This window comes from Euleptes europaea, chromosome 6, assembly GCF_029931775.1.
Source record: "Euleptes europaea isolate rEulEur1 chromosome 6, rEulEur1.hap1, whole genome shotgun sequence".
Lineage (NCBI taxonomy): Eukaryota > Metazoa > Chordata > Lepidosauria > Squamata > Sphaerodactylidae > Euleptes > Euleptes europaea.
Window position 1 is genome coordinate 35,441,768 of NC_079317.1, and position 11,796 is coordinate 35,453,563.

Here is an 11,796-nt window from a genome sequence, read left to right on the forward strand (position 1 = left end):
GCTTCTGTGTCTAATCCAGCCACAATATGGCTGTCAGGCATGTCCTTATTGGATTTATTACATAATACACCTTTCCACATGGACTTGTCCCACATGTTGATGTGAGTCTCATTCGTCATATTCAGCCTACTGCATGAGATCAGATTACACGCAATGGCATAAGTCTTATTAAGATCAGGAAATCATGGTAAAGACTGAGATGGCCTAATTCCCAATAAAACAAGAATTCAGCTCAACCATAGCCTGCATCCCCATGTTATTGGATATTGCACTGTCCTTGCTCTAGAGCAATTATTTGCTGCAGGACTGCCTTATCCACAGAGGAAAATCCAGCTGCTATAGCACAACAAAAAGTCAACATCCGGCAACATGTGGAAGCAACCACGTTCCGTTCAGTACCATCTCTGCACTCGGCTGGATGCTTGAAGGCTCCCCTCCTCCTGAGAGCCAGCCGGTCCGCAAGCAAATCCCTTCCGTGCAACTAAACATTTGTCTATTAATTTAAGGCACTGCTATGCCGCTGATCTCCCCGAAAGGAAACTCCGTAAAGGTAGCAGCCAATCAGTTTTAATTACAGCAGGCAGCCTTAGGCTAGACATTCAGAAGCACAGGAAGGGAGAAGGAGCAGCAATGCCTCTCAGTGCCAGGAGGCTGCCAGTCTTTCCCCCACCCCCCAAAGGACCCGCTTCGCCATGCATGGCTTATTGAGCAGGAGGGATGTTACAGGGAACTCGGCCTGTCCCTGTCTGTCTCCTCTCTGCACGTGCACTCAGAAAACATCACGTGAGCTCTGCGGGCTTTGCCGCTGGGACCCTCGACTCCCCCGGCCAGGCCGCGTCCTCCTGATAAGAGTCCGCGGCCCAATCGAGAAGGCCCCCCTGAGCGCTTGACAAGCCCTGGGGAGGGAAGAAGCACGCGAGGAAGCCGCTTCACATGGCGGAGCGCCGAAGCCCCTCGCCCTGCCCGGCGAGGCCCGGAGCTCTTCCGAAGCAGGCTCCGCACAGCCCGCGCTGCTTAGCCCCTGAGCGCCATACCTGCTGCTTCATCTCCCCCGGGGCCCGGGCGCTCCCGCCGGCGCTTCTCCTGTTACTACAACAACCAACGAGCAACCGCCCCTCCCTCCTCCTCCGAGACGCCTCCACGCAAGCGCCGCCTCTCCCGCTCCCCCGCGCGTGCGCGGTCACAGCCCGCCCGCCCCCCGTTTGCCGCCTTTTGCCTCTTCTAACATGGCGCCGTGAACAAATCACCCCACCCCCCGACCCGCGGCGAAAACGCCCCCTCGCTCGCCTTCCTTCTTCGAATCTGACGTCACAACGCCTCGGAAAGGTTCAGAGCGTTTGATTGGCACAAGCCGCTACCCACCCAGGTGGCGCGGAGGAGAGGCATGGAGAGGAGGCCCAATCAGAAGAGAGATCGCGTCTGACAGCGGACCACTGAGCTGCGAGGGGCGGGGAGGCTGCTCCTCGGACTGGGGACGAGGTTCAGGAGCTGCTGTTGCGGCGGAGGACCAGGTAGGGCAAGGCAGGGTTGGGTGGGGTTGCGGGGAGAGAGTGGCGGCGGCGACGGGGCGCGATTTGCTCGAGATCACTCCGGAGGCACAGAGTCGGTGGCTGCTGTGTAGCAGCTGAATGGGAGATACAGCATGTGTTGAGGGTGTAATTATTTAAACAGGTATTAAATATAAGGGCATTAATTCGAAAATGCCAGTGGCGAACAGTAGAGAAATCCATCTGTGCGCTTCTTTTTTTGCTAGGGCGATGCAGTAAGCAATTGTTTCTGCTATAGGTTATGGGTTTAGAATGCGAACTGATTGATCACAGAGGCATGTAACCAGACCTTATTCCGGAGTAAGCCCAGTGAGGCTTATTCCCAAGTTCACTTGGGGCACAGGGTTGCAGACTCTGATGGTTTATTGCTTCTGGTCTTTGGAAGACTCGTTCTTTATACCAATATCGTTTGTGGACGTTGCGTGTGGGATTTCTACCTTCGCCTTCATTAAGGGATGCTATAGGATGAATCAGGGATCCCTAAAGGCAAGCTGTGCCCTATATTTCCTGGCTTAGGAGGAAAATGTGACAAGGTATAGGGGAAAGAGGATGCACATGAATTACGATGCACGATAGCACAAATTCTAGACATTGCCTTTGTTCCCGTGAGCAGGTTTTGTGGTGCCGCTGCAAGATGAGCCGATTTCTGAATGTGCTCCGTAGCTGGCTAGTTATGGTGTCCATCATTGCCATGGGGAACACAGTGCAAAGCTTCAGAGATCACAGCTTCCTCTCTGAGAAACTGTACACTGGCAAACCAAGCCTTGGTAAGGTGCACAGGTTGTCATATTTGCACTGCTGGAAGCAGTGGAATCTTTACTCTCTGTTCTGTGTCTTGCTTTGATCTCTAGAAATGCTTATTTAAATCTCTCAACTGTCATCCCCAAGGGTTGTTGTTCTTTTTTCACCTGATACCTGCCCCTGAATCACAAAAAGTAGCCAGCATTATTTCTCCTTCCTCAATGACAACTGAAGGCCACTTCGTGCATTACAGATTCAGCTGGCAAATCCTGGTCACTTCTATGCTATGACCTTCTTCTTGCGCCACTGAAAGAGTTCCCCAGTTGGCTGCAAATGGAATTGAAATGAGAGTTCCACATTTCACCTTATGTAACACTATGATGCCTATGGATATCCATCAAGATCCTACTATAATAATATGTTCTGTTAAACAGAAGTCTTGTGGCATTTTAAAAGCTATCATATTTTAATATCAGCATAAGCTGTTCAGCAAATATCCACTTCTCCCAGAAATTCTCTATTGAAATTGTTGCTTCTGCTGCTACGGGTGTAATTATTTCCTTTTCATTCTCCAGGGCAATTCCTGAATGGCTATTTAATCTGTTCTTTTTCTGGGGTGAGGTGGAAATTTTTTATTAATTGTTATTTCCCCCTTTGCAGCCTAAGTGTTTGTTCACTAATTTTATATTTTTTGAAATGACATAAGTATGCAACTACAATCATAAAAGTGAATATTCTGCAAAGAAAAATGCAATAGTTAAAGCCCCCCCCCAACAAGAGCTAATTAAGCTTCCATGAAGTTAATAGCAAGTAATTAATTAGGGTGAGAAATGGAGGTGGCTTTACAACAGTCCACATCTGCAGCTGGCACTGTTGTAAATGAAAAAAATGCTGGAGTGCAGTTGGTTGACATCATCTAGATTCTTTATAAAAACTAAGACAACATTTTATTTATATTCTAGACTAAATGGCTAGTGTGTTACTAACCCATGTGTGTACCTCTGGTGTACCCCATAACATGAAACAGATAGTTGTATTTATTTCATCATTTGTATACGAGGTGGGCCCTGATCTGGATTGTCCAGGCTAACCCACTCTCATCAGATCTTGGAAACAAAGCAGGGTCAGCCCTGGTTAGTATTTGGATGGAACACCACCAAGGAATACCAGGGTCAAGTGTAAAAGCAGGCAATGGCAAATAACCTTTGAATATCTCTTGCCTTGAAAACCCTGTAAGGTCGCCATGAGTCAGCTGTGACTTGAGGGCACTTTCCACCACATGAGGTGGGATGGGGAGCAGGAATCCATTGTTACTGTTCAGAGCATGTAAATGTAGTGTAATAAATCCATGTATCCACCTCAAGTAGGTAATAGATCAAGCAGCCTTTATTTCACCCTGTATTTTATAGTGCCCTTCTAGGGCCTCCAAACCTTTCAAGCCAATTTGCAGGAACTGGCACTGAACCCAAAGACAGAGAAGAATTGTTCTAAGTTGACGCACAGCTCCCGTCTGTGTCAGAATATTAATTCAGCTATATTTTCTGCATCTAAGAGATCTTATGTGACACACTCTGGGAACAATTGCATTAACCAAGAGTCTCACAAACCCTGCTATATTAGAAGCTTAGTAGAAGAGCTGGCAGTAGAAGCTACATTAGAAAACTATGGGAACAATTGTGTTAACTAAGAGTCTGACAAACCCTGCTATATTAGAAGCTTAGTCTCAGGAACTTTCCAGACATTGTGGCTAGAGGAAATGTGCAGCTGTCACTGAACAGCCCAGATGACATCATTTCCACAAGAATTCCCATTGAAGGGAATCACTCCTTGGTAACATTCAAGTCACATATCAGAACTAACACATAACTGCAGTTCTTTCCCCTTAGAAAGCACAGGTGTTTGGGATGTTTTCCTAGGAGAATGGATCCTATCATGGATAGTGCCCTGACCTGGATGGTCCAGGCTAGCCTAATCTCATCAGAGAAGCGAAGCAGGGTCAGCCTTGGTTAGTACTTGTATGGGAGACCACCAAGGAAGTCCAGGGTCGCTATGCAGAGGAAGCCAGTGGAAAACCACCTCTGTTAGTCTCTTGCCTTGAAAATGCTACTGGGTCTCCATAAGTTGGCTGCAACTTGACTGCACTTCCCGCACACACACATACATCATAGATAGCTATTGGACATCATTGCCAAGCATATGACAAGCCCCTTCTTACCATTTTCAATCTACTGCCAGCTCTTTTTGCCCCTCCTGCAAAGGTTGTACACTCATCCCTATCAAGGATTGTACCACCTGTGTGGTTTTTTAAATGCCACTCTCTCCACCCCTACCTACTTAAATTCTGCATAAATATCACTCTAGCTAGTGTTGGCTAAGCACTAGTAAAGAGTGAACTGCCAGGGACGGTGGGAAACTGGAATCTTCATTTGGGAAGCCTTCCAAACCCATTGATCTTGTAGACTTCATGCTCGGTTCATGCCTGCAATTTGGCTTTCTCTATTTTTTTTTCCTGGAGAGGGAAGAGACCAGAAAAGAAGATGCTCTGATTCAGTATTTGTTTTCTCTGCACAGTAAATGGCCTCCAGGCTCGGACCTTTGGTATCTGGACCCTGCTGTCATCTGTGATTCGCTGCTACTGTGCCATTGATATCCGCAACAAGACGTATGTAAAAGGAATGCTGAAATGGAGTAGAGCCATACTCTCCCCCTCCCCAAATTATGTGTCACATCTGCCATGACAATTCTTTAATATTCCCTGTAGGCAAATTCAGGCAACCATTGTTTCCTAAACTCTCTGATCAAGTAGCTTCTGGAAAAAGAAATAACTATTCTCTTGAAATGCTTTGTTGGCAAAGGGTGAAAAATAGACATGAAGATTTATTTATGCATCACTTTTTTCCCCTAATGGTGGCCCAAGGTAGCATACCACATTAGTCTTCCTTCTTCCTCAAAGCAACAACCTTAAGGCTAATAGAGAGTGGCTTGCCCAAGGTCACCCAGAGAACTTCCATGGCAGAGATATAGCTAGTTATTTTAAATTATGTTATGTGTTTGATCTGTGGTTTGGAATCACTAAAGAGTATTCTCCTCCTCCAGCAGATAGCAAGGCAGGTATCAGTTTGGGTAGTTAGCCAACCAGATATCAATTTTCCAGCAAGTTCTTTTACAAGGCTTATGGAATATTGATTCCATTCATGTGTTTTGCGTCAGTGGCGGTGGCTTCTGAGAAAAGTATGGATGAACAGGCCAGACTTGCGTATTCATTTAATTAGGCTACTTTGATAGAGGACAATAGATTTGCTTTAGTATATCATAAACTGCATACTTTGGCACTACGAGAAGAGGAGAGCTTCTGCAATAAGGCTGAAGATGAAACTGTCTCTGTACCGAACTTTAATTAAAGGGCTCTCTGTGATAGAAGCACAAAACTGAAGATTAACACTTGATGGATTAAGTAGGAAGGAATTTCTAAGTCGCTGATAAATTTTGTTAAAGCTAATAGGAGCATGAGGATCTTTTAATGAATTGGAACACATGAGCCAAAGTGATGTAATGGTTCAAGTGTGGGATCCAGGTTCAAATCCGTTCTCTGCCATAGGAGCCTGCTGGGTGACCTTGGGCCAGCCACACCCTCTCGGCCTAACCTACTTCACAAAGTTGTTGTGAGGATAAAATGAAGCATAGGAGAACAATTTAAGATGCTCTCAGTCCCCGCTAGGGGGAAAGGTGCGATCCAATTGAAGTAAATAAATCAAATAAAGATGTAGAAGGTATACCTACTCTGGTTTCACTCACCAAAGCCTTCTGTAAACTAAAACAGAATATATAGACTGACTTCTCCTATTCTGGGGATCTTTTCAATACTTCCCTCCCTAGGAAACCTTCATCTGTCCCTTATGTTCTCACTGCTTTTCCATATCCACGTGTTCCCAATCCCTAGCAATCTTCCAATTGAATGCCTTCCTCTACTGCTGTCTGGTAAAGTATGTCAAAGACTGATTGATTGATGTTTCAAACTTATGCATACTTACCAGGATTTCAGTGGGACTCTCTTTGGGGTAAACAGCCTTAGGGTGATGCTAGAAACGTAGGCATACTTAGCTGGAAGCAAGTCTCAGTGCTTGACAAGGAATGTGCTTCAGATCAGGCTGGAAGACTGGCTTTTCTTCTCTTGGAAGTAACTATGTGACTCTTCAAGTCTCACAAGTAAAGCAATTCAATGCAAATTTATGCAAAAATGTATAAGTTGTGGCTGGGTTGCAGCATCTAGGCTTCTTTGACTTTGGATGGGAAGAGAATCGAGACATATAAAACTATCACCCAAGATGTGCTTTTTTAATATAATTTTTTTTAAAAAAAAATTAAATCTTCATTCTTTCAATGATACACTTAAAAATACAACCTTAAATTTTACTTCTTTACATTGAAAAAGGATGTCAAAAGGACAGGTTATGCTTGCAGAACACCAGTTGCTGGTTTATACATTATTTACAAGTCAATCCTTCCAACAGACTTAAAGTAAAATGTAGCTATTTCAGTAGTACTTGCACTCCTTCAAACGCATGGTGCTGTCCCTGTTACCCTCTGTACATTTGGACAGGCACAATTGATGGGAGCTTAGGTCAGGCTTCTGTTCCAGGCCCATCAGCCAATTCATCCTCCCTCAGCTGTGCTGGCTCAACAGGAGTAATGTGTGAAAAGCCACAAATGGCTTATTTTTATCCCTGAAGTTGGCAGCTTCAACTCCATTACCCAGAGTGGCAAGGAACTGCATGCTGAGAAAGGGCTATTTGTACAGTCATCCTTCAAAGGTGAGCTACTCTTTTTTTAAAAAAAACGAACACTCCAAATAATCTGTTTCCTTCCTCAGAGCTTTGCTGTGAGAAATGGTAAATTGACAGGCCTGATAGGTACACTTTGAGCCCATAAAGGTTTTTTAAAAGACTATAATAGGCAGTAATTGCTGTACACTGTCAAGTATCTTTACAAATAAGATACAGCAATAGGAAAGGGTGATACTTTTATTTAGCTAGTCAGACTGCACAATCAAAGGCTCCTAGTAAGTAGCAGATAAATAGAGCAGCCAGATAAAATGAACAAATAGAACAAATACAAGCCCTCCTCTTGCCTATTTTTGTCACTGTCACACTTTTTTGCTTAAATGAAAGACTAGGATAACGGTCAATATCACCATGAAATTGATTGTGTGTTTTGGAGACACATTTTTAGGTTCTTCCCACACAAAGAGTAGTGCTAAACAAACAAACAAAATGTGGGAAAAGGAAACTTTGTCCTCAGTGAATTGACTTAAATCTCCAAAAGGGGAAAATATTAATTAGTCTCCTGTTTTGTAATTTGGATGTTTCTTATACAAAAAGTGAATGTTAAATGTTTAAATATATACATAGAGCCTTCTATATTATCCAACATTTTTTGCTCCAGCAGTCCACATGCCTTTTATAGACAAGGGGGGGAAACTAGAATTAGTGGGTTTTTATTTTTTCCTGAACATAATTCTGTAATAGCACTGAGCAAGATCCTTTACTTTAAAGGTGCATTCCTATAAAACACTTGTAAATCCAATTGCTGAGGAAACATGCTTAGGATTAGGGCTGTAAAATGCTAAGAAATTTCCAGAAGCAAGAGCCTATAGACAGTGTTGTTTGATTAGTAGTCATAAATACTCATAATTCAAGTAGAGCTCAGGGAGAAAGAACAGGCCTATTAATTCACCCAAATGGAGAAGAGTACATGCTTTGAATACAGAAGGTCCCAGGTTCAATTCATGACATCTGCCATTGGCAGATTTTGGGAAAGACCTTTCTCTGCTCAAGAACCTGGGCAGCTGCTGCCAGTTGGAGCAGACAATACTGAGCTAGACAGACTAATGGTTTGGCTCAGTATAAAGCAGCATCATATGGTCATATATCGTAAGGCAGTACTTCGTTACACAATAAACTGATGATGATGATGCATTCACATGTTGTTGATCCAGTCGAAACACATTATGGCAGGGGCAGTATTCCAATGCCTGGCTAGTCAGGCGCTAGCCCTTTTGTAAACCTTTAATCAATCTAATAGATTACCTATTCCATCATATTTATGAACTTAAAAGAGTTCATTTCCCATTATTCTCTTTACATGGATTCAGTTAAGGGATCATGAACATAGGTTTTAAAATGTTTGAATTAACTTAAGCTTTCAAATCAAACTGTTATTCTTAAAGAGGATTGAAATTTTTAAGACAGTACAACTTTTGGCCAAATAGTTAAAAATAAATTTGGATTTTTAAATAAAAAGTTGTGTTGAATTAATTGCCATTTCAGGCCACAGCTAATAGTTTAGAGTTCAACCCATGCAGAGTCTATTAATCTATTTTCAGTGCGTTTAAACAGGCCATTAAGACTCTTCTTTTAAAAACCTGCTTAAGGTTCCAAGGCTGCAATCCTAAAATCGCTTAGAAGGGAGGAAGTCCCATTAAACTCAGTGAGACTTACTTCTGAGTATACAGGATTAGGAGTACACTGTTTATGTGTGGTGGAATTTAATTAAGTTTGTGTTAGTCTCTCTACTATGCCAGCAACAATGTGATCTAATTCTCTGTTTCCCCTCAGATGTTTTAACGTACCGTTTGATGTATTTAATATTGTTCTCCACTTTGAGAATTCATTTGAATTTAAAAAGTAGACAATAAATGCTTCGAAAATTTAAAAAAAGATTTGGATCAGCAGTTATCAAGCTAGGGACTGACCTGGTTACTGTGGTTTGTGTATGGCAGGAGTCTGGGTCCTGAACACCTAAAGTGCCTTTTGAGCAACAGACTCTCTGTGGTTTCGAAACAAGGCAGAAGCCAATCCAGAATTTGGCTTTACTATTCATTGCAAATATGGACTGACTTGCTTTCTGGTTTTGCTTTCTATTCTCTGCATTTACTAGTATCATCCCTGTAATGCCCAATAATTCTTTCTTCCTGTACTCTCTGGCAGCCTCTATAACATCACACTTTTGACCTTCTTCATTGCCCTGGGCCACTTTCTCTCTGAAGTCTTTATCTACGGCACAGCAGCTATAACAATTGGTGTCCTGGCACCGCTCATGGTGGCAAGTAAGTACAGCTTTAACAGCCCATCCTTCATTGCTGTTTTCGTCACTACATTTATATACAGGTTGAGTATCCCTTATCCGGAATTCCGATATCAAAGATAGCCCAAATTCCTAAACTTTTTGAGAACCCACAAAGGGTAATAAAATGGCACTTGTACAAGCTGGTCGTGCCAACGGCAGGTCCCCCTCGATGCCCCACATGCACAAAATTATTAAAAGTATTGTATAAAATTACCTCTATGTATAAGGTGTATATAAAATGTGTCACTGGCCACCAAGACTAGATTAATTCATGCCATCGTATTCCCTGTTACTATCTATGGGTGTGAAAGCTGGAGAGTGAAGAAAGCTGATAGGATGAAAATAGATTCTTTTGAAATGTGGTGTTGGAGGAGAGTATTACGGATACCGTGGACTGCCAAAAAAACAAATCAGTGGGTTATTGATCAAATCAAGCCTGAACGGACCCTAGAAGCTAAAATGACTAAACTGAGGCTATCGTATTTTGGTCATGTCATGAGACGACAAGAGTCACTGGAAAAGACAGTCATGCTAGGAAATGTTGAGGGCAGCAGGAAAAGAGGAAGACCCAACAAGAGATGGATTGACTCAATAAAGAAAGCCACAGCCTTCAATTTGCAAAATTTGAGCAAGGCTGTCAAAGATAGGACATTTTGGAGGACTTTCATTCATAGGGTCGCCATGAGTCGGAAGCGACTTGACGGCACTTAACACACACACACACATATAGAACATGAATTAATTTCATGTTTCGACTTGGGTCCCATCCCCAAGATACCTCATTATGTATATGCAAATAATCCAGAATACGGAAAGATCTGAAATATGGAACACTTCTGGTCCCAAGCATTTTGGATAAGGGATATTCAGCCTGTATTGCTGTTTTTCCCAAGGAGCTCCCCAAAGCATTTTACTGTGCAGTCCTAAGCAGCTACATTTTCCTAAGCATTAGAAAGGTATAACGGTGCTTCAGATTGCACTGTTATCCTCTCAACAGCCCTGTGAGGTTGGCTAGGCTGAGTGACAGTGACTTGCTCAAGATTGTGGAACTCCCTGCCCCCGGATGCGGTGACGGCTGTCAACTTGGAAGGCTTTAAGAGGGGAGTGGACATGTTCATGGAAGAGAGGGCTATTCATGGCTACTAGTAAAAATGGCTACTAGTCATAATGCATACCTATTCTCTCCAGGATCAGAGGAGCATGCCTATTATATTAGGTGCTGTGGAACACAGGCAGGATAATGCTGCTGCAGTCGTCTTGTTTGTGGGCTTCCTAGAGGCACCACTGTGTGAACAGATTACCGGACTTGATGGACCTTGGTCTGGTCCAGCATGGCCTTTCTTATGTTCTCTTGGAAGGAACTGGATGCAGGTTTCCCCACATTCCAGTGCAACTGATAATCTCTTACATGTATTTCAGTGTCACATTAAGGGGAATGTTCTGTGCTCCCTCTCATTTTCCTTCTTTCTCAGGTTTCTCCATACTAGGCATGCTTATTGGGCTGCAATACCTGGAAGTGGAAGCAGCATCACAGAACAAGAAACGGAACTGAAGCTATGGCTGCAGTACATGTTGCATCTGCCTCCCAGCCATCTTCAAGAGTCCATGATCTTCGAGCGTTACATTCCTGACTTTTTCTCCTCCCTGTGTAGTCTAACAACCAGTCAGATTCTTTTTGGTTTTGGACTTTTCCATCAGTCGCCTTTTAATTTTCAGTCGATTTTGACCTGAGCAGGCAACACTGACCAATGGCAGAAGCCCGGCCCAGAACAGCTGTCCCAAGCTAGATAAGGGTTTCCCTGACGGAGGCCACTGTCTTAAAGCATCTTCAGCCCTGGTGGTGGGAAGGGGACCTCTCCATAATCGTGCCAAGCACAGATAATAGATTCTCCCTCTAGGGCAGGGGTGGGGAACGTCAGGCCCGGGGGCCGTTTAAGGCCCACGAAATCATTTGGTCTGGCAGATCTCTAGCTCAGAAAGATCTAACACTGGTGATCCGCACCCTTCCGCGGGCAGGAATAACCTCTATTCAAGGCAGATGTGAGTTTGTTTTGCCGAGAAAAGGAACCTTTTTCCCCCTTGCAGAAGATTCATTAGCTGTAGAGCTGCTAGGACTGCCCAAGAAACTGTGTTAACCCTTTCCCACTCGGGCTGTGGAGAAATGTATTGGTCGGCTAATTTTTAAGTTGATAATTTTGTAAGGCCTGCAAATGATGTTATAAATATCCAAATGGCCCTTGGCGGAAAAAAGGTTCCCCACCCCTGCTCTAGGGCATCCAGCAGAGGGGAAAAATGTAGTACTGCCAAAGATCCACTGGAGATTGTTCTAGAAAGACAGCACTAACTGAACTTTTTGCTGGTGCGTCGTGAGCCTGTGCATTTG

General features: G+C 43.7%; 2 protein-coding genes across 2 annotated transcripts in view; one reads left to right on the top strand and one right to left on the bottom strand.

Moving 5' to 3' along the window:
* TTLL5 (tubulin tyrosine ligase like 5) overlaps positions 1-1,064 on the bottom strand; it is a 153,498-nt gene extending 152,434 nt beyond the window's left edge. Inside the window, exon 1 of the mRNA XM_056850734.1 lies at positions 1,035-1,064. The gene's annotated coding sequence lies outside the window, so the exon portion shown is untranslated. The remainder of the gene's footprint in view (positions 1-1,034) is intronic.
* A 1,096-nt stretch (positions 1,065-2,160) lies between these two features.
* ERG28 (ergosterol biosynthesis 28 homolog) lies at positions 2,161-11,079 on the top strand. Its single transcript, XM_056850732.1, has 4 exons — positions 2,161-2,314; positions 4,860-4,950; positions 9,275-9,393; positions 10,886-11,079. The coding sequence occupies exons 1-4, from the start codon at positions 2,182-2,184 to the stop codon at positions 10,963-10,965; spliced, it is 423 nt and encodes a 140-aa protein (XP_056706710.1). The 5' UTR covers positions 2,161-2,181; the 3' UTR covers positions 10,966-11,079.
* Positions 11,080-11,796: the final 717 nt, after the last annotated feature.

Coding starts and splice junctions, on each gene's coding strand:
- ERG28 (XM_056850732.1), top strand. CDS start 2,182: ATGAGCCGATTTCTGAATGTGCTCCGTAGCTGGCTAGTTATGGTGTCC. Junction 2,315..4,859: donor CACTGGCAAACCAAGCCTTG/GTAAGGTGCACA, acceptor TTCTCTGCACAG/TAAATGGCCTCCAGGCTCGG. Junction 9,394..10,885: donor GGCACCGCTCATGGTGGCAA/GTAAGTACAGCT, acceptor CTTCTTTCTCAG/GTTTCTCCATACTAGGCATG.